Source organism: Thrips palmi, unplaced genomic scaffold (assembly GCF_012932325.1).
Source record: "Thrips palmi isolate BJ-2018 unplaced genomic scaffold, TpBJ-2018v1 HiC_scaffold_10, whole genome shotgun sequence".
Taxonomy (NCBI): Eukaryota; Metazoa; Arthropoda; class Insecta; order Thysanoptera; family Thripidae; genus Thrips; species Thrips palmi.
Window position 1 is genome coordinate 10,012,557 of NW_023144621.1, and position 20,070 is coordinate 10,032,626.

Sequence of the window (20,070 nt, forward strand, 5' to 3'; positions counted from 1 at the left end):
GCCAAACAACCTCCTTACATCTCTTTCCTCTCCTTGTGTGCTTGTCGTGTCCTGGCGCAGTTACAGCCACATTCGAGACTAGAAAGCTGCTTTATATCCACGAATCCGACAACGAGCCGCGGCGAGCGACGCGGAGCTACGACCACCGCGCACCTCGCCGACATGCTGCCCCGCCGTAGATGTCAGTCTACTCATTGTATGATATTCCCCTCTCTCCGACCTTTCTTTTATCCTCCTCTCTCTCTCGTTCTCCGCGGGGAAGGCGAAGGGAGAGAGAGGGAAGAAGGGGATAGGATACAAGAAATCCGAGACGTAATATCATTGTCAGCGGCGGCGTCGATTCGCACCTCTAGGGGGGAGCAGAGCCCGTCAGGCCGGCGGCCCGTCGGACGTGGACGTGATGGATGGTAAAGCGAAGCGCCTCGCGAAACGCCCAGCAGTAGACTGATTCCGAGAGTCGTTTTCGTCGCTCTGTCTCTCTCGCACTCATGGGGCGCCCCGCTTAGGTGCGAGTGAGACAGAGCCAGTGCCAAGCAGTGCCCTGCCGCGTCGCCCCGCGTTACAGTTTCCACGCGCCGCGCCACGCGGCCCGGCCAGTCATCCACGGTGAGGAGGGAGTTGAGGGCGGCGAGGCGAGCGCTGCTTGACTTGACCGTCCACGTCGTCCGCCCACCGAGGGCCGAAGCCGCCAGCGCGCCAGCGCCTCGTTAGCGGTGGTGGCGGTGGCCGTCCGGCGAATGGAAGCGTCTGAACCCCTCCCCTCCCCTCCCCCTCCCCGTCGCCCTGCAATTGGGCAGTGACGAGGCACTGACATCGAGCGGCCTGCCTGATGTCCTGATGGGTCATATCGGGATCGCAATGACTTTCTCCCGAATTCTCCAGAAGGGAGAAAAGCGGGGACCGGAGGCCGCCAGGCTCGCCCCCGGGCTTTGCCTCCAGGACCTGGAGTCCAGGTGCACCGCGCGTGTTACCTGGAAAATGAGCTGTCAGCGGCCGCGGCGCGGCAGCTCGGCCGGATTCGGACTTTCGGACTTTCAGACTCGGTTTCGCTCTGCTTTGTCTGCGCCAGGTGCGCGGCGCGCCAGCTTTCTGCAGACCGACTCCAAAGAGTCGTTTCGTCGCTTTATCTCTCTCTAACTATAGAACGCCGCATGAGTGCGACAGAGACAGAGCGACGAAATGACTCTTCCGGTGGCAAAGGCGCCCCGTGGGTAGGCAGCCCCGCGAGCAGCCAAGGCTCTGGGCGTCGCTCTGTCTCTGTAGCACTTGTGGGATGTCCCCTGGGATCACGAGAGAGACAGAGCGGCTAACCGCTCTCCTGAATTAACATGCCCATACTGCCGAAACAAGTACATCGTGTGCAACGCGAGTCACAGGAGTTGGTTGGACACCCTGCTGTTCCGTCGACACGGTGAGAGGACCTCCTCCGCCGGCCCGGGCCGGGGAGCCGCCAGGCACACGCCGGGCTTCCCTCTGACGAAGCCTTCCTGCCGACGCCCGACGCGTCGCTCCCCCGCTTCCTCCCGGAGGCCCTGCTGGCCCTGCTGGCCCTGCTCGTTGAGGAAGGGCCCCGCGGCCTCGCTTGCATAAGTAGTGGAAACGGTACGGTACATGGGAAGCCGCAGAACGCCCACGCCCTGCCAGCGCCGCCGTGCCGCCCTGCGCACCGCCGCGGCAACCACCGCCGCGCTAACTCTTGCAGCGCTTGCAGCAGTGCAAGATGAACCCGGGGGAAGCTTTCCTGCATGCCTTCCGTGTGAGACCCCGCCCCGCCCCGCCCCGCCCCGCCGCCACCCCTGCCCCGGGAAAGCGGTGACGCGTGCGCGACTGCGCGGCGCCACGCAGGACACGCAGGGCCGGCCCCCAGGCCCCTCCAGACCCATCGGTATGGACACCCCCGCGACAATCGATGCGTCGCTGCGGCGTCGAGGAACCTGCGGAGCGATTCCGCGCGCCGCTTCCGTCGCTCCGTCTCTGTCGCACCGCTGCGGACTGCGGGACGCCCCGCGAGTGCGAGAGAGACAGAGCGGTTTCGGAATCGGCCAGCGGGAAGGCGGCGTCGAGCCAGGCGTCGCCAGCGGCACCGCGTCGCCGGAACATTAGACAGCGGAACGCTTCATCGGCGTTTCTCTCGCCACTTTTCTGTCCCTGTCCGACTGTCTGTGCGTGTAAGTGTGTGTGTTAGTGTTGGAGAGATGTATTGATAGGCGCGGGTGGTTGTAAGCCCGAAGCCCCCGGGGGCGGTTCGGCGGTTGTGTGCATCCTCTCCCCGTCGCGGCCGACCAGGCCGTGCGGCAGACCTGCCTGCTTTCGCGGAAAAGAGACAAGCCTTCTGCGGTGCCGCATGGCACGCGTTGCGTCACGGACAGGATGTAGCACTGCCTGTGGCACTGCTTGCCACTCCGGAGTCCCGCAGTAGTGTGCTCTAATCGATCGAGGGGTCGACATCGATTTTTGACTCGCCTGCTACAACAGTGTCCCCAGCCTTGCCGCGACACGGCTTCCCTCTGCCCGAAACTGGTCCGGGAAAATAAAACGATCTCCTATCGGCGCACGGCCCGCACGGCACACATCAAGGGTCCGTCGGCCAGACGCCGCAGACCCGAGAAGAGCCGGGGGCGGAGCGCTGCCGCTTCCGTCCACTCATTTCCAAACGCGAAAGACGAGAAGGGGGACAAGGGACAGAAAAAAAGAAAGAGGAGTAGCAGCAGACGAGGCCGCGACGCGGCCATGGCGAGAAAAAAGGAGCCTGATTAAAGTTTGTTTCTCCGCAAGACGGCCTAGGATGTCCAGGAGAGGTGGCCCTGCAAACGAGCCGGCTCTGTGCAGTGCAGGCGCCAGGTCATGTGGGGCGCAGAGCAAAAGGGGGGGGGGGAGGAAGCAGCGGCCACGCTGCGGGGGAGAAACTCGACGTCCATTCACGCTGTGCTGACGCCTGGCTGACGCCTCCAGAGCTCCCGGTTGACGGCTGGAGCCACGGACGCCACAAACCCTCCAGCTGCTGGAAACACTGGAACTGCGGGGGAAAAGGAAACCGGAGCACGGTCCACTCCCGGTCAACTCACTGTCGAACTCCGCACCGCGGAAGCAGCAGGCAGAGGAAGGAGACGCGTTCATTTTCGCGTTTTCAAAGGCGTCGCCGACTGGCAGAGAGACCACTCGACTCCCTTCCCCTCACGTCCAGCACAAGATCAACACGCACAGCCTGACTGACACACACACACATTTATGGTAGTACTGGCTCCACGCACACCACTCCATTTTTCCGGTAGCCCGACCGGTGATTTGCCTCCGCCAATCATTATTTTCAGCAGAGGGATTCGTAATGACTCGACGGGGACGCCACCCCGCCCCGCCCCGCCTCGTCTAGTGGGGCGCACCATTTCCGACGATGATCTGCGTTTCGGCACCGCCACGCCAGGCCTCGCCACGCCCCGCTTCGACACGGACCGCCATGAACCGAACCGACACCGGGCGCTGCTTGGCTTGGCAGTGTGCGTGCACTGCTACGTGCGGCCCATGGGGCCAAAGAGGCTGGCGGCTGCATTGGATGCCACATTGGGTGCTGCATTGGACGCTGCATTGGACGCTGCATTGGACGCTGCATTGGACGCTGCATTGGACGCTGCATTGGATGCCGCATTGGGTGCTGCATTGGACGCTGCATTGGACGCTGCATTGGACGCTGCATTGGATGCTGCATTGGATGCTGCATTGGACGCTGCATTGGACGCTGCATTGGATGTTGCAGCCCCGCCCGGCCCTCTCCAGCACCACGGCGTACTTGCAGTGCCACGGCGCGCCCGGGCGTGCCGCGGTCCAAATGTCAAGGCGGTCTCCGACCATGCCTGTCTGTCTGGAGATGCTAACGTCGACCGGCTTAATGCACTTCATGAACTCATCACCGATATTTTATGAAAAATCGTTTCTGAAAACTTTAGTAGGCGATCACGGTTAAATATGTGACAAAGAGCTTCGGGATATTTTTGGAAATGGAAATGGACATAGAGTACTAAGTTTTACAGTGTTTTTTTCTCACGATTTTGTGGGTGAACTTTGAGTTACTGCAAATGGGGCGCCAGGGCGCGCTACTGTACCTTTCCGGCAGGGCGGCGGGACGACGAGGCGGTGCTGCCACCCCGGAGAGGGAAGGCCGAAGCCAGAGGCCGAAGCCAAAGGCCGACGGCCCGGCGCGGGCTGCTGGGTTAATCCTAATCCTTTGGATCCGGCGCGCACTTCACACAATCCACCAAACCACTCACACAAACACACTGACGCGCGCGCGCACTCGCGGCGGCGCTGCCCGGGCCGCACGTCGCGGCGGTCGCTGGGCCCTGGGCGTCGAACCGTGCCACCGCTACACCGCGCTACACTCTACAGGCTGGGGGCGTTCCGGCGAGGCGCTTCGCGTGCTTCGGCTTCGCGTCCCGCGGCATGGAGCGCGCGGCTCTCGACTGCCGGTCCGGCCGGACTGCCCCAGTGCCGCTGCGCTGCGCCGCGCACCGCACCGCCGGCTCGGCGGCCCCCGCTCCTCCCTCTCCTCCGGGCGCGGCGGCGGCGGTGACGGCCGGTGGGGCCTAGGGGGCCTAGGGCCGGGTGCGCCAGAGTGAGAAGGCGTCCTGGAACGGGCTCTTCTTCTCCTCGCACTCCGTCGCGGCGCTGCCACTGCGGTGCTGGCCAGCCGAAAGCAGCGCAAGCAGCGTGCAGAGGTGCAGCGCGCGCTCCGGACACCCGTCCAGTCACAGTGGCGGATCCAGAGCCACTTTGAAAAGGAGGGCCAGCAGCTTTGCAGGAGTACTAAAGAGTGACTTTTGCCTAAGCCTTGCAGGTGGCTGAAATATAGCGTGGGAAATGTCAGAAGGATTACAGTTCCAAAATAAATGACCCCGCCAGGAGTCCGCACAGGCCTCTCCTCTACGGTTGCCGAGACTGGTGGGCTGAGGACAGCCGGATGCAGCATGAAGCTCGAGTTTGCCCTGCCTTGCACCCGAGTGCCTTTGGAGGGCCCACCGACCGGCCAGGCTTGTCCCACGACAAACACTGTCCGTGCGGGCCTTGCCTGGCCTCGCCTGGCCTCGCTAGGCCTCGCCTCCGCCCTTGCCCGCCTGGCTTGCTGGCTTTCCCTCGCGAGGTGGGTATGACCATTTCGGTGCGGACAGACAGGCGCCCGGGGCGCAATTACTGGACTGCGGACTGCAGAGTCACTCCACTCCACCCGCTTCCCACACGGCACTGCAAGTGCGGCGCGGCCACCCAGTACCAGCAACTGGCACGCGCGTGCCCTGCCGTGTCGCAGTCCTTGAACGACGCGCCCCGACCCGGATGGCCGCGAGTCGCCTTCCTCGGCGTGTCTGGTCCGCGTGTCGCTGTCGCACGACTCGACTGGGACTCAGTCACTTGCGTGCCGGACGGAGCGGGGTGGACCCTGGACCGCCGGCCACCCCGAGCGAGGCCCAGCAGTGGGCATTGTCGTCGCGGTGCCGTGGGAGGCGGCGTGGCGGCCGGGCCGGCACTGGGCGTGCGCGTGCGCCACACCACGGCCGCCCCGTGGCCGTGCGTTATTGTTATTCCCTAAAGTCCTCGCGTGCGTTCTCGCGGCCCTGCACGGCCTGGCCCACTGGCAGCCACGCGCCAAGCGACGCCCAGCTAGCGTCTCGCCAGCGAGGGAATGACCCAAGTTATGGGCCGCTCTGTGTTCCCGATCCGACCAAACCCGCCAAAGTGCGCCCGTTGGCCCATCCTTGCCAAAGGGCAAACAAAAAGATTTTAGGTCTAAAGCTTGTCCTTAGAGGGCTGCATCGGGTGTAAGAAACTCAAAAAACTTCCACATGGCTACATTTTCAAACTTTTATTCATTAAAAACCACATATGAATGTATGTCAAGAAGCCACATAAATGTGTGCCAAAAATTAAAGATCAACAGAGCACATGCTGAACATGTGATGAAAAAGTTTTTCAAGAAAGGTCCTTGGTTGGTGAACATGTTTCACATGAATATATATTATACGAACAAATAAATACTACTCTTTAAAATTATATCAAACAAAATTGAGTACAAAAAAAAAAAAAAGGAAATTCACATGACTTCATAAATAAAAATAATAAAAATTCATAAATAAAATTTTGAAGGACGGATAAGAAATATTAGGCAGAAGCTGGTCTACAGCAACAATAAAATATTCCACATTATCAAAAAATACATAATTTTCTACATTTGTCAGGAAATTTTTAACCTTACAGTGGTCAACTGTGAAAGACAATTGCAAATCTACTTTGGTCACAACCTTCTGATAAACTCTTCAACGCACAACAGCGTCGATGTAAGTCTAGTAACAGTAGTATTCAAATTCTTGTTGAACAACAGGAATTTTATAAGCTGCATATGTATGCCTGAAACACTGCAAAGTTCAGTGTTCAGCTCATGCTTTTGTCAACCATGATAGACTAGCTTGTAAGGTATGCTCAATAAAATTTGTCTTTTTGGACCCAAATTGAAGAATAGAAGTCTTGAAGTAAGGCATTTTGATGACTATAAAAAGAATCTAGCTAGAGAGCTCACATGGGTGATTGTCTAAATTTTTTTAAAAAGTTACGAGCTTGGCTCAGTACATGCGAACTAAAAATCAAAACTCAAGTGTCGACCCATTTGAGCTCTCTAAGTCAAGCTATGCTACAAACTCGCTGTTAAAAATATGATGACATTATTTCTTTATCATAAGGAGTCACTGATAATTTATAAGGTAAGAACCTAGATGTTTCAAAGAGTTGATATAAAAATAGCAATACAGACATATTGCAGTTTTGAGCAAGCACACAGTCCCAAGAAGAAAGTGCATAAAACACTAAAAACAAAGTGTCTTTTAATTACTTATCAAATTAATATTGATGTGAGAAAAGTCCCACTAAGTGCTAGCCATCAAGAAAAAAAATAGGGTCACCCTGCACCAGTACACAAACATATTACATAAATTGCTAATCCTTACACGATTTTTAACAACACTAGTCAAGTCCATAAAATTTTGAAAATTGAAAAGAAAGACTAATGAAAACAAGGCGTCAGAGTGATCTGGACCAGTAATGATACCAGTCCTGAATAGATGTGAGCACTTAATACTGAAGGAAAGGAAACGGGTGTAACCATGTTTATCAAGCAGAATTCTTCCAATCACCACACACATACACGCACACAAACACACAAGGCTAGAACAAAAATAACTAGGGGGTGATGCAAACAGATATTTGCAAACTGAACAAAAGAAAAAGCTAAAGGATGTGTGGCTCTAAGACTTGTAATAGAAAATATGCCCATAAGACTCACATTAATTTTCCACACATAAACTTTACACACATTTTGGTAGGCATGAACACAAGTATTAAACAGTATGAGTAGAAGTTAATTAAGTCCCAACTAACTTAAAAACACATGAAAAATCTCAGTCGGCCTAAAAATACATTGTTCCACAGCAATTTTGAAAAAAGTTCAAACTTTGCTCCAACATAAATGTAAAATCAAACCAAACAACAACAAAAAGTTGTCAATCTAAAAGAGTATGGTCTTGTACCTCATACAGGCTATGATCCAATGCAGTCAGATACCAAAGAAAAGTACAGGCAATACATGATCAAAACCTATCAGCTTCATACGAAATGAAAGGGATGGGCAAATATAAACTATTCTGTGTGAATAACAAGAATAACAGACATACATATAGAACAGCGATAATAAAAACAATAACAGTAAATAAAGTGCTAGATACATGGATATTCGTTCTTCACAACTGATAATGTGACTGAAAATTATACAAAACTTTACAATTTCAACTTGAAAACTTGAAAAGCTCAACATCATTAGTAAAAATAGAAACAATCTGTTTCACTCAAAAGAGTAGCAAATTTTGTAGAAAATATAGTACACACGGACCCATTTGATGCTGTTTCAAATATATAGTTTATATGAACAGACTAGGGGCATCTTCAGTTTTAGATTGTCTCTCATAGTCAGAGACAAATGTATTATACAAAATACATTAGAGAGGAAGACTTAGAATCTGGACTTTTATCAATCTACGGTTCCATAGGAGAAAATATGAAAGCTTTGGCCCACCGAAACACCCAATTCACCTCTTCAACTCACAATTATCCTAACTTCCCTTTTCAAAGATTTTGAACAATTCATAAACTCTGCTGACAGTGGCAGTCAACTGGACAAAGTCCGAAGAGGTCGGCCATAGGAAGTACACATGTTACAGTTTACTTCTTTAATTTCATTTTAGTTGCAGGTTGGATTAGCTTCATATCATCAGTCCTGTATGCTTATCACAATATGCATGCGATAAAAGCTTTCAGTTTAAGACACAGGAACCCATAAAGTTTTGTTTTGTTCCACGCCAACAGCAGCTTTTATCTGAGTACACATATATGCAACATTCACTCCAGCAGGAATAACAGCTGTTGATGAAAAATGGATGGCATGAGTTATCAAATATGAGTAACAATAATCCAAAGTACCAAAAGAAACAAGTGGTTTTTATTTTCAGAAAACAACTTTTACACTTACCAGAAATTAAATGCCGATATTCAGTTTCCAACTTGAGGGAATGTTCATACATTTCTTTTGCTGCTTTAGCTGAAACCTTGTCCATGGAGCAGCGGGTGTCTTTCACTTCTTTAATTTGTTTAGTTGACTTGAATTTGATAAGTAATATAATAGGATAAAGGTTGTGGCGGTGAAGCCTTTCAACAGATGATAGGGAAATATCGAGAATGCAGTGAGTCTTCTGAAAGAAAAGAGTCAGGGTGTTAAAAAAGAATCATGTAAAACAAACATGCAACCAAGTGATCAAAATTTACTGGATGCATACTTTATCACAAATGTCTCTAATGGCAGCTACAGATGTACACTCAAAATAGCTGCCACCCTTCTTCCTGAAATCTACAAGAACCCCATTGGCAATGCCTTTTTCCACGTCTGTGGAACTGCAATGCATCACATCCGGGCTGCACCTAATGAACAACTGAGGGAAGTCTTGCAAAAGTCGCTCAGTTACACAGTCTGCCAATGGCCCAACTATGAGCACTGGTCTAAACACAGTATCTAAAAGGAAAAGTAAATTTGGATTTAGATTATTGATAGATAACACAACTGTTTCAATTACTGTCCAAGCCACACTTACAATTAAGCCGTTCTACACGCAAATAGCTGGAAAGTGCAGCTTCATCATGCAAGTTTCCAGAATCTGAGTACCAGCCCAAGTTGATGCTGCTAAAACTGGCCAACTCTTTGCTGTCCTGGCTTGCAGAACGTTGGTGCTTTTTGCGGCGGAAAAAGCTCCGCCGCGCTGTTGTGGAACCGCGACGTACATCCGTCTCCAAATCACCCAAACTACGTCTCAGCAACTGTTCCTCCACTCTGAAAATAGAAACAAAACAGGCCTGTTGAGCGAGCAATGCACACTGCTACTAGGAATCTGGTTTCACTAAACACTTACTTGTATTTGCTTGGAATAATGCCACACTGCTGCATAATGTTTCCCTCCTCATCCACACACCATGCCCTCCAGTTGCCAGGCTTTCCATTAAACATAGTGTTGTCAATAAACAGGACATCATCTTTGTGAAAACGCAGCTGCATTGCTTCGCCAGAGTCGCCTTGACGATCAAACAAGGCACGAATAAAGAAGCTGTCACCGGGCTTGTCCTTTATTTTGTTATACTTGTCAATATTGTAATGAACAAGAACAGTGACTTTGTCAGCAGGCTTGGCTAATTCATAAGCAGCTTCCTCTGCTGTTGCTTGACGCAGGTCAGTTGAGTTGTATTCCAGTATTTGGTCACCAGTCCTTAATCCAGCCTCACAGGCAAGTGAATCTGGTTGGACACTGTGCACAAAGATGCCCACAGCATTGCCTCCTACAAGGCTGATACCAAGGTTGCTACATTTGCGCGTTTCCAGCATTAGGAGACGGGGCTCATGTGCAGTGGATGAAGACTTGTTAGCATCATCCAAGCTCCTACAAAAAGGAAAAACAGGGTAAGGTAAAGAAAATTATTTGTATAACAGTCAAATGGGCAGTAGTACTCACTGAACAAGGGAAGAGCGTTGTGAATGAGTTGTGTTAAACTTGGCTCCTTTTTGCCTCTGGAGGGTTGCTGTGGCTTGAACTATTTGACTTCTTGTCAAGGTATTTTGTTCATTAGGTAGAGTACTACTGTACAGGCTGTTCGGGCCCAATTCTTGCAATTTGCGAGCAGCATGTGGCGAGTTGCGAGGCGTAGGTGAGTCCGAGCGATGGCTTTCATCACCACTGGAACTTGCCGAGTTCTCCATTTTATACTCTGAAAAATTTTTGAATGTGAAAAGGGCATTGCAAAATAAAAGAAACATTCTAAAGAAATTCAAAAGGATGAGCTTACTATCAGGGCTATATTGCACTAGCATAGTAATGGAGTTGCCACACTGACGTAAGACATTTGCAGCTAGCTGATAGGTCGCGCTACGCATGTTGATTCCACACACTTCAAGGAGTTGATCTCCAACCTAGTGAGGATAGAATAACATAAAAAGTGAACTAAAAGGTCTTGACTTTAATGTCAATAAAGAATAAAATTTGTAGTGACTCTAATTACGCACCTGTAAACCAACTTTGCTAGCAAGGCTGTTGACACTAACAGTGGACACAAAAACACCACCACCATCGAGACATTTTATTTGTATTCCTAATGGTTCCACAGATTTATCAATGTGCACCCTTCTCAAATCCCCTGGAGCAGGTACAGGACTGCAAGATAAACACAAATTAGCAAAACATGCCTGCCACTTATGATTATTAATAATGATATTACTGAGGTGAACAACTTACGAGTATTGGGATTGGTGGGTCCCTGACCAATAATCAGGGAGAGAGTTTCTCTTGTTTCCCCGGCTTGAGTCACGACTTAACACATCCACTCGAAAGGTGGGCATTGGACTGTCTCGCTCGGAGGACCTCTCCATACTGCTGGTGGACACCTTGCTGGTAACACTGGGATTTGAGGGAATCCTGCAATTTCAAGGCAGTTAAATTTAAAAGAAGTTTTCATTAAATGAATGCAAGTAGAATAAAGTACAGTAATAAAAAATAAAATTCACACCTGAACCGTGGATTTTCTTTCTTCCGAGGAAATGTCCCACTTTCAAATCCACCACTGTGAATGTGGATTGCCATATCATCATTTCCCCGAGTATAAGTGGGATGGGAATGGGCCTGATGGAGTGACTGTGATTTTCCATAATGGACCTCAGAAGGGGAATGAGAATGGTATGATGGCTGTCAAAAATAATTAAACCATTATATTACCAAATGCTAGGACAAGAAAAATAAATGCTAAGTGGATATTAAGAAAGCCCATACCTGAGAGGGGCTGTATGGTGGTTCAAAAATAAACCTGTTAGTGTCTGGCAACCCAATGGACTCAGATGATGGCAAGTGATGGGGTGGAGAGTGGTACCGAGGGATAGGGAGACGAGTTGGCAAGGTTGGTCCTATAGTGTGGGAGTGTGGATGGTGTGGGTGAGGAACCGGTACTGGGAAGGGATAGTGTGGATGTGGTCTCGGGTACAAGACAGACATTATCCGGCTGTGAGAGGAAGGTACTGGACTTGCATTGCTCTCACTGTCACTGGGAGGATAGTGACGCATTCCCCCACTGTCGCCATTGCTTCCCTTCTTCTTGCAGAAATCTATCATATCCTTTGAGGCATTGCTGCTCTTCACTGACATATCAAGACTCATATCACTTAGATGATCACAATCGGGTGCAGGGGGATCGTTCAAGAGAGCAGATATGGGAACTCTTTCTTTTGGTCTGTAAAAGAAGAAAACGACGATTATTTTTCAAAAGTAATTTCATGGAGTTCTCAAGCATTTACTCACAAAGAACATCATAAAGAGAGTCAATACCTCCGGTGATGCATGACTGTTCCATTGTTGTGCCTTGATGTCACACCAACACGGGCCTTGGGCCATGTGCCTCCATTCTTTTCTGGCTCCTTGCGCCGCTTGTTTTTAGTTCTCATTGCAACTGTTCCTGCACCACTTCCGAATCGAGATGTCTGACTGGTCTGGTTGGGACCGCGGTAGCTGTCAATTACAGAATCAAGCTCTGCGATGACTTCTTCTTCAGGTCCCACAGGTGACACATTGCGATCTTTATTCTTATCTTGAAAGTTATACTGTAGAATTTTAAAAGGTTAAATCAGCAAAGAAGTTGGAAAGTATGGCATAAACACAAACAGAGAGCTCTTATGAAGTTAGTTACCTCTCTGCGTCTGGCAAACTTGTCAAATTTGTCTCGTATTAATTCACCCCAACCTGTGCTGCTACTGCCACTGTTGCTGCTCACTTTTTCGACAGAGCTCTTATTGACCTGGTACACAGATCGCTCTGAAAATCTGCTATAAATAGAGATGTTGTGGCATTAGTACAAAGAAAACAACCCAGAGTAGTAGCAATTAAACTTTTACAAAGAATCTGAGTAAACTGACGGAAACTCTTCTTACCTTTGATCCAGCAAGTCTGGTCGGACACCAATATTATCCGTTTGACAAGCACTGTGTTTGTGGTCACGCCCATGAGGGCTGTGAGTTGCATGCTGGCCATGAGGACGAGACATATTGCTGGGACTACTACTACCAGTGGGAGATCTTGCAAAGGCTCTGTGCTCCCTAGAAAATGAATTCATTTCCGTTCACAGTTGCTGCTCCACCAAGATGGTAGGATTCCTTTTATAAAATGAACAGTGTCACTGTATCTTACCTCAGTTGCTGAGCACTTTCTTTACAGGAACTACTAGTCGTAGAAAAGGCTCTTTCCTCTTCACAACTACTGTGGGTACTACTGCTGCCACTGCCAGAGCCCTTCAGTGTTGTGATAGTCACAGTGTCACCCCGCTCTTCCAAGAAGGCAATAGCTTCTCTGGCAGATGAAAGCCCATCCATGGGCTTATTGTTAATCTACAAGCAAATTATAAATGAAATTAACTACACACAGGATTGGTACAAAACATCCAACAAGACTCAAAAAATCAACTCACACTGAGAACTCTGTCACCAACAGCTAGATTGCCTTCTTTAGCAGCAGCTGAGCCAGGGCTTATTTTACAAATGTAAATTCCAGTCTCAAGAGAAAGACCATGTTCACAATCCAACCCCATATGTAGCTAAAAGGAGAGAACAATACAGTGAAGGTACAAATAACTAATCCCCAAAAAAGTTGTTAAAAACAAACATTGCAATACCTGAGTAGTGTAAATACTGCGAATAAATCTCCTCCTTCGAACAACCATACTTGCAACTCGGCCACCGGCACGAACAGTTTCCAATACCATACGCTTACTGACATTACTACAATCCACATTGTTTACTCTGCTTATGCAGTCATTAATCCTAGTGAAAAAAATTCAATAAAATGAGATGCTGATAAAACTACAATTCAAACCTTTCATCAAAATGATACTAACTTAAGCTTTCCATCTGCCACACTGCCTTTAGCAATGGAGGAAACATATATTCCACTGTCATTGGGATACTGAGGATCATCTCTGCCTCCAACCAAATCAAATCCCAAATCATCATCAGATGCAAGCCCACTCTGTAAATATTAAACAAAAGACTAGAGAATAAATCAACTATTCAATCGGTAAAAAGTATGAAAAACAAAATGGTTGAATTTGCATACAAGATCAATGTCCAGCATCTCTGTTTCCCACTCTTGTAAATCTGAATCAATTGCTGAGTCATGACTATGATTATGTCCTGCTGCTCGGAACTGTTGAGAGCGACTTTCTTTTTCCATTTGAGCTTCCATTTTTTCCCTAGTAATAAACAAAATAAAAAAATTCAACAATTAAACAATAAATGAATAAGTAATGGGTATACTGTCCAGCGACTGCTACTTACTTCAATTGTTTAAGTTCCTTTGAAGCTTCATTGCGTTGTTTTTTAATATCATCTGAATCCCTCAATGCCTCAGCCAGATCAGAAACAGCCCTATCACGTTCTTTGCGCAGTTTATCACATAGAGTCCGTATACTCTCACGCTCAAGGACAATTTTGTCCCTTTCACTAAATGCCCAGTCTCTACGCCTCTTTGACACCTCAGCTTCTTGAGTAGACTCTGCAATGTAAATGTGATTAGATTTCACAGAGGAGTAGGGAATCTTAAAGTTCAGAAATCAAGGTTTAAGAGGAAATCACAAAACAAACCTTGTAGCTCAGCCTGTAGTTTGTCAACCTGCTTGCGAAGTCGTTCTAGTTCCTGATTTGCTTGATCTAGATTATCCATGCGTTCTCTCTGGGATTTTCCATACATGTCTCTGGTACTAGTGGAAATTTCAGCTTGGTCATTTCGACCCGTATCTCTGCAACACAGTAAAGACCAATTTTGTTACAAAGTTTATTCTTCAATAGGGATCGAGACTAATAATGTCTTATTTAAATTGACCTTTCACGGGTGTACGTATTTGACTCATAGGCAGCAAGACCGCCACTGTTAGACTCCTTCTGAGCTATGAAGTCGCCATATTTCTCACGTAAATCATTACACTCTTTCAGAGCTTTGTCTCTGTCATGCAGTGCAGAAGCAATTTCTCGTTTGAGAGTTTCCACTTGATAGGACAGAGCTTTTTTCTGTAAGAAGAACACACAATGGTAAATGCTCATGTTGGTTCAAAATTGTCACAAAAAGATTGTTAGCAAGTCAAATGAAAAACGTCTCAGGTATTATATTCATTGACACCTACATCTTCAATACAGTCCTTATTCTCAACCTCAAGAGTTCGATTCTTATTGAAAGCCTGTGTTAGGTCATCTGTCAATTTCTCCATCTCCTTGTGGACCGTATCTCTTTCACTCATGATCAGTGAATATTCCTGCATGGCTGCATTCCTCTCCTCAGTCAACCGCTTCAGATCTTTGCTTGCCTTCATTCGAACGGCCATAGCTTGATTGATCTCCTTGACAGCCTCTTCATGCTGTTGCTGTGCCTATTAAGAGAATTTAAGAATTAGAAATTTTTGATTCTGTACAGCAAGAGGAAGAAGTGACATAGATCATAAACTCACTTTTGCCAAAGCTTCTCGATATTCATTTCTTTCCCTGAGTGCAATATCCCACTGGCGAATGGCCGCCGTACATTGTTGTTGTAAAACTGTTCTTTCTCGAACCGCCAAGTTTCTTTCCTGCACCAGTTCTTCACATTGCTTTTTCAGTCTTCCGACTTCTTCCTGCAATTGAAGAAAGATACAAATAAGTAGTAAGAAATGCCAAGAGCAAGAAAAAGGACATCAAGTAAGCAAAATTTTTAATGAATTCATTCTATACCTGAGCAAGTTCTAATTTGTTAACAGCAGCAGAGTGAGAGGCTATGAGATCATCATAACGTTTTCGGAGTGATTCATATTCATCTTTAACCATTTCGTATTTTTCACAGGCAGTTAAATAATGTTGGTTTAGTGTATCAGCTGTGCCACCTTCATTTCCAATCACATCCTAAAAGGAATTTACAAAAAAAAAAAAAAAAAAAAAGGTTATAGGCGAAAAATAAAAGCATTTCAGGAAAGAAATGATAGATATTCAATGAAGGGTTACCTGTGACCTCAGTTCACCAATTTCAAGTTGCAGTGTTTGCATGTCACGTTCTAAACGCAACTTTTCTGCTGCTATTTCACTATATTTTCCCCTAAGTGTTGATGATTCTGTTGCAGCTGCCTCTAACTGACTCATAGCTGCACGGTGTTGGCTTCTGTAATAGTCGAGTTCCTTCATGGTGTGATCGCATCGTCGGGTAGTTTCGCTGTGCTGCCTGCATAAACACAATAACAGAAGTACAGAAACCACAAATTCAACATAGACACAATGAATCATAATAAATAGCCAATGAGAACTCACCTGCGAAGAAGCTGCAACTCATGCATGGCCTTATCACATTGTTGTTTTAGACCATCATAATCTCGGGGAGATGCTCCAGAATGACTCCGATCGCTTCTGTCACTTCGATCACTGCGGTCACTGCGATCACTACTACTGACCACATTGTAATTTCTTTGCAGGGTCCCGGAGGCTAAGCAGAAATGATGGCCAATTGAGTTCAATGAAAGAAAATATTGAACTGTCAGACAGTTGCTGACACCGTTAGACACTTACCATTGTTGCCATTGCTTTCAAGTGATGATGCACCTGAAGCCATTTTAACCTAGACTTATTTGCGATGGTAAAGATACTTAGAGACATCCCATTGGCACCGATCTGAATTTGACTGACATCATTTTATGGCTTATTTGGTCTTTCGCTTCTGTGCTGAGAAACATTCTGTGGAGAAAAGAAAGATATTGTGATTAAATGAATGGATAAAATTAATCAAGGATTCATTAAAAGAACCATTATTAAAATCAAGAGGTAACAGAAACAAAACAAAAATAAATGAAACACAGAGCATAGATCTACAGTAAATTGCACAAGACGGAAAAGTAAATCAAAGCCTCAGAGAAACAAGACAGGACTCTCTTTTCTTCTCCCAGATAGCAGAGGACATGCTAGAGTGAGCACAAAATTATTCTACTTTCTCTCCTAACAGTGCAGAGAAGCCAGAGGTCTACTCTGTATTGACAATATTTTTTTCAGTATTATTCATCTGAAGCAGACACAACGATTGTGCGACTAGAATTTCAGTTTCAAACAAGAGGATTAAATGTATTTTTAGCTGACTCCATCACATATAAAAAGACAAATGACCCACATGGATATGTTGAAGACGCCCTCGAGCGCTTATTCGTAAATCAAAACAGGAATAGAGCTCAATAAGAAAAGGGAATAATTTTTTTGTCACCTTGATGATACAGTATCTAAATAATAACATTTGGCATCAACTACTCTAGGTACCTGTTGCACCATTCGATTCACGACATCATGTCGTAAGTTCACTCTATCGAAGGAATATGAGTGATGACGATAGGACCTGTGCCTTATATTCTGTGTCGTCGAGAATGTATACAAATGGGCTAATTTTAGGAGGACGCTAACTTTATCTAGAATGGTTCTCGAAGGCACCTAACCTTACTTTGCGAGGAAGTCCTCCCCCGCACAGTCATTACTCGCGAGACATTGCAAAACGGTTGAACGAAAACTGTGTAAGCATCAGACAAGAGCGAATATAAAGAAGTCTTTATGGAAAACAACATGCGGATTGCAGACAGTGGAATGGGGAATATACATTGCGTGACAACTTCCTGTTTTGTTTACGTCCACAAACGACAAGACGACACTGGCTTATTCAAATGAATGAAAGCCTCAGGGCACATAAATATGAGAGAAAACATAACAAATTTATCAAGAATGTATCAAATGATTGTGCAAATTCAGTCTTCAAATTTATTTGCAGGCAAGAAAGTGCTATTGAACCGGGGAGCACGGACTATCGGGGCTACGTCTGCACGGCTCGTCTAGCGTCGCGAGGCACCAGTCCAACTACCTTGCAGCGCCGAAAACGTGAGAGGATAACCTCACCTAGTATTCTTGGTCACAATATTCCACAGGATTCAGCATCGCACCAGTTACAGCAAAATTGAATGGAACGGCTGTCAGGAGAGAGCCATGACAGTTTTAGACGTAAAGAGTTGCATGAAAGCACTGAAAAGGTCGGAAACACACGACAGAGAAGGATAACTGTTTTCTCCGAATAAAGGAGCCTGATTCTTTATTCAGAACGTTTAATAAAGTAACATGGAGCAGAATTTTAAACATTAAGGAAACTCTCAACTAGTCCTTTAGGAACAGTGTGATAAACATTGCGTTAGTTTGGTGATTCGTGTTGGCGACAGCGGCTGTAGGGCGCGCAATTGAGCGCCATTCAAACTATGCTCAAACAACGCCGCGGCGGCGCTCCATTTACACGATCCAAAATCGTCTCTCGCCTTGATTTTGGTACAGGTCTACGGCATAACCGAAGGTGCCTCGAAAAAAGGGTTCCCGCTTGACTGGGCTTCCGAATTGCGGCTTCTCCGAGGCCTTCGACTGCCTTTGCGGAGGCATGGCGGAGGCGTGCGTAGGATGGGTTGCCTAGCCGCAAGGGTTCCCCGCGGTCCACTTGTTCTGGCGCACGTTGGGTTGGCCGCCTGCAGCCTGCAAGGCGCGTTGCGATGTCATCTATTAGCACGCCCTGCTTGCCCTGCTGACTGAAGAAATAGACTCCAGTTCGCATTCGATGCGGGCCCTGGGCTGCTGGAGTGTCTGGGGCGGCGGCCGCGGCGAGGCCGGCTGCGCTGGAGCCATGGAGACTCTGGAGGCACTGGACGGCCATCGGGACTAACGACTCGTGAAGTCCCCCATCAGGCTGACCGCACGGCGCCTGCACGCCGCCTGTAGGACGAGGCCGCCCCGCCCCGCCTAGCGCCCTGCGGGGCACGCTGCCCTTTATCACAGACGGGACGTTTTTATCATGCCACGCTTCGCAAATCAAAAGCCCTGCCACCAGAAGCCCCCCACCAAATTCCCGCCTGTGTCTCAGTCTCCGTCCTTCTCCCTCTTTACCCTGTGCGCGGCCGCTATCCACGCCTGCGGGAAGGACAACTCGCAGTCGAGAACTGAATGAGGCTCGCGGTTCCGATTTCGCTCGGGGTGCGTTTGGCCGCATCTTGACCCTGCTGGTCCCTGGTTCGGCCTCCCCGGTGCCGCTTCCCTTCCCTACCCGCTCGCCGCTCGCGTTAACCCTACTAAGTGACCCGGCCACACAGTGTGCCCGCACTTCCGAGGTACTTAAACGGACCCAACATCTCTAGCCCTCTAGCCCTTCCCCAACCGGCCGCTCCGAGCCGGCCAGCCAGCCCAGGAACCCACAGGCTCATTCCGTACAGTGCTTTCGTCACTCTGTCTCTCTCGCACTCTTGAGGCGTCCCGTAGCGGTGCGAGAGACACAGCTCAACGTGACTTTCGCCTTCAGTCGTGGTCGTGTGTTGCGCGGCACACATGTCGCGGTGCTCCCTAGTCCTTGTTCTGAGAATAACCGTCAGTTCCCGCAGAGCGATCCCAAACGTCGCTTTCGTCCGTCAGCCTCTCTCTCTCTCTCGCACTCAAGGCGCGTTTTGCGTCGGTGCGAGAGAGACAGAGCGACGAAACGCTGTGAGCGGAATGAGCCCGCTGGCCCGGCCCGGTCCGGCTCGGCCCCGGATTTATAGCGTTAGTTAATGCAGGGAATGCCAAGGCTGGCCGAGGCAGCCAAGGCATGGCGGCGAGGCGCGTCCTCTTTGTTTACGGTAACGAGGCATCGCGGCAATGGCGCGTGCTGATTGACTGGAGAGAGCCCTACTCGAGACACGCCGAGCCGAGCCGAGCCGAGCCCTGTCCGGGTCAAGAATAGCGGCAGTCGGGGTTGCGGTGGGTCCTGGCTGTCCTGGCAGTGCTGGCAGTGCTGGCGGGGTCACCCTTAAATCAGCAGCCAGCCACCCAGATTCCAGACACCTCGCCGCCTGCGCCTGGGCCGAGGCCTGGGCCTCCTCGGCTTCCTCGCGAACTGGAGACGCCGGAGTGGAGACACGGAGCTCATTTTCCGCGTCGCCATTCCCACTCGGCCCATTCGGCCCATTTGGGTCATGCCCATAATTTTATTGGGATGGGCCGCGCGGTGGCGTGGGCGTCGACGTGGGCCGCCAGGACTGGCCGGCCCGGCCCGGCCGCCTTGGCTGCTAATGTGTTTGTCACCAAACTCACTCACCGTCGAGGAGGTGGTGGGGTGGCCATGGGGGTGGCCATGGGGCCGGGGATGAGGAAATGTCTCCACGGCGGAGGCCTTGCCTCGCCCAAAACTTTTCACCTGACGCACACACGCCAAAATGCACCATGCTGCTGACGACTGTAACTAACCACTCCCAATGAAAAGCGCCTCCCCCCCCACCACCACACACGCCGCCTATATTATACATACTAAACTGATGTGACTTTTTTACCATGAACTTCCCGGGCGGACTTTTCGGCGGTTGTCAAGGCTCGGGCTCGTTCATGACGGCCATGCTAATTTTACGAATAAGGAAAAAAGTAGAGAG

The 20,070-nt window shown here is 48.8% G+C and overlaps 2 protein-coding genes across 6 annotated transcripts in view; both read right to left on the reverse strand.

The window, feature by feature from the left end:
* The window catches only part of LOC117647444 (ell-associated factor Eaf-like), a 28,985-nt gene extending 24,536 nt beyond the window's left edge, over nt 1-4,449 (reverse strand). The window contains exon 1 of the mRNA XM_034389191.1: nt 4,098-4,449. The gene's annotated coding sequence lies outside the window, so the exon portion shown is untranslated. The remainder of the gene's footprint in view (nt 1-4,097) is intronic.
* A 2,013-nt stretch (nt 4,450-6,462) lies between these two features.
* Nucleotides 6,463-17,663, reverse strand: LOC117647391 (disks large homolog 5). Of its 5 annotated transcripts, none has more exons than XM_034389143.1 (29): nt 17,540-17,663; nt 16,181-16,345; nt 15,926-16,097; nt 15,626-15,839; nt 15,359-15,526; nt 15,100-15,261; nt 14,779-15,021; nt 14,481-14,665; nt 14,243-14,397; nt 13,937-14,153; nt 13,716-13,851; nt 13,498-13,628; nt 13,276-13,423; nt 13,072-13,197; nt 12,795-12,991; nt 12,539-12,703; nt 12,298-12,430; nt 11,940-12,211; nt 11,391-11,844; nt 11,131-11,306; nt 10,860-11,039; nt 10,631-10,778; nt 10,414-10,537; nt 10,083-10,335; nt 9,489-10,010; nt 9,174-9,409; nt 8,862-9,094; nt 8,558-8,777; nt 6,463-8,448 (listed from the first exon to the last, which is right to left on the reverse strand). In XM_034389143.1, exons 2-29 carry the CDS (start codon nt 16,221-16,223, stop codon nt 8,348-8,350), a joined length of 5,514 nt encoding a protein of 1,837 aa, XP_034245034.1. In that variant the 5' UTR covers nt 16,224-16,345; nt 17,540-17,663; the 3' UTR covers nt 6,463-8,347. The 5 variants fall into 5 exon arrangements, with proteins under 5 accessions (XP_034245034.1, XP_034245043.1, XP_034245013.1 ...); XM_034389152.1 differs by having other exon boundaries at nt 8,558-8,774; nt 12,298-12,433; XM_034389122.1 differs by having other exon boundaries at nt 12,298-12,433.
* Nucleotides 17,664-20,070: the final 2,407 nt, after the last annotated feature.

What these genes read in the sequence shown, in the direction of transcription:
- LOC117647391 (XM_034389122.1), bottom strand. Translation starts at nt 16,223, where the DNA reads ATGGCTTCAGGTGCATCATCACTTGAAAGCAATGGCAACAATG. An exon ending in ACAGTCATGCATCACCGGAG is followed by an intron (nt 11,845 to 11,939) that starts GTATTGACTCTC and finishes CTTCTTTTACAG; the next exon opens with ACCAAAAGAAAGAGTTCCCA. An exon ending in CTAGCAAAGTTGGTTTACAG is followed by an intron (nt 10,538 to 10,630) that starts GTGCGTAATTAG and finishes TATCCTCACTAG; the next exon opens with GTTGGAGATCAACTCCTTGA.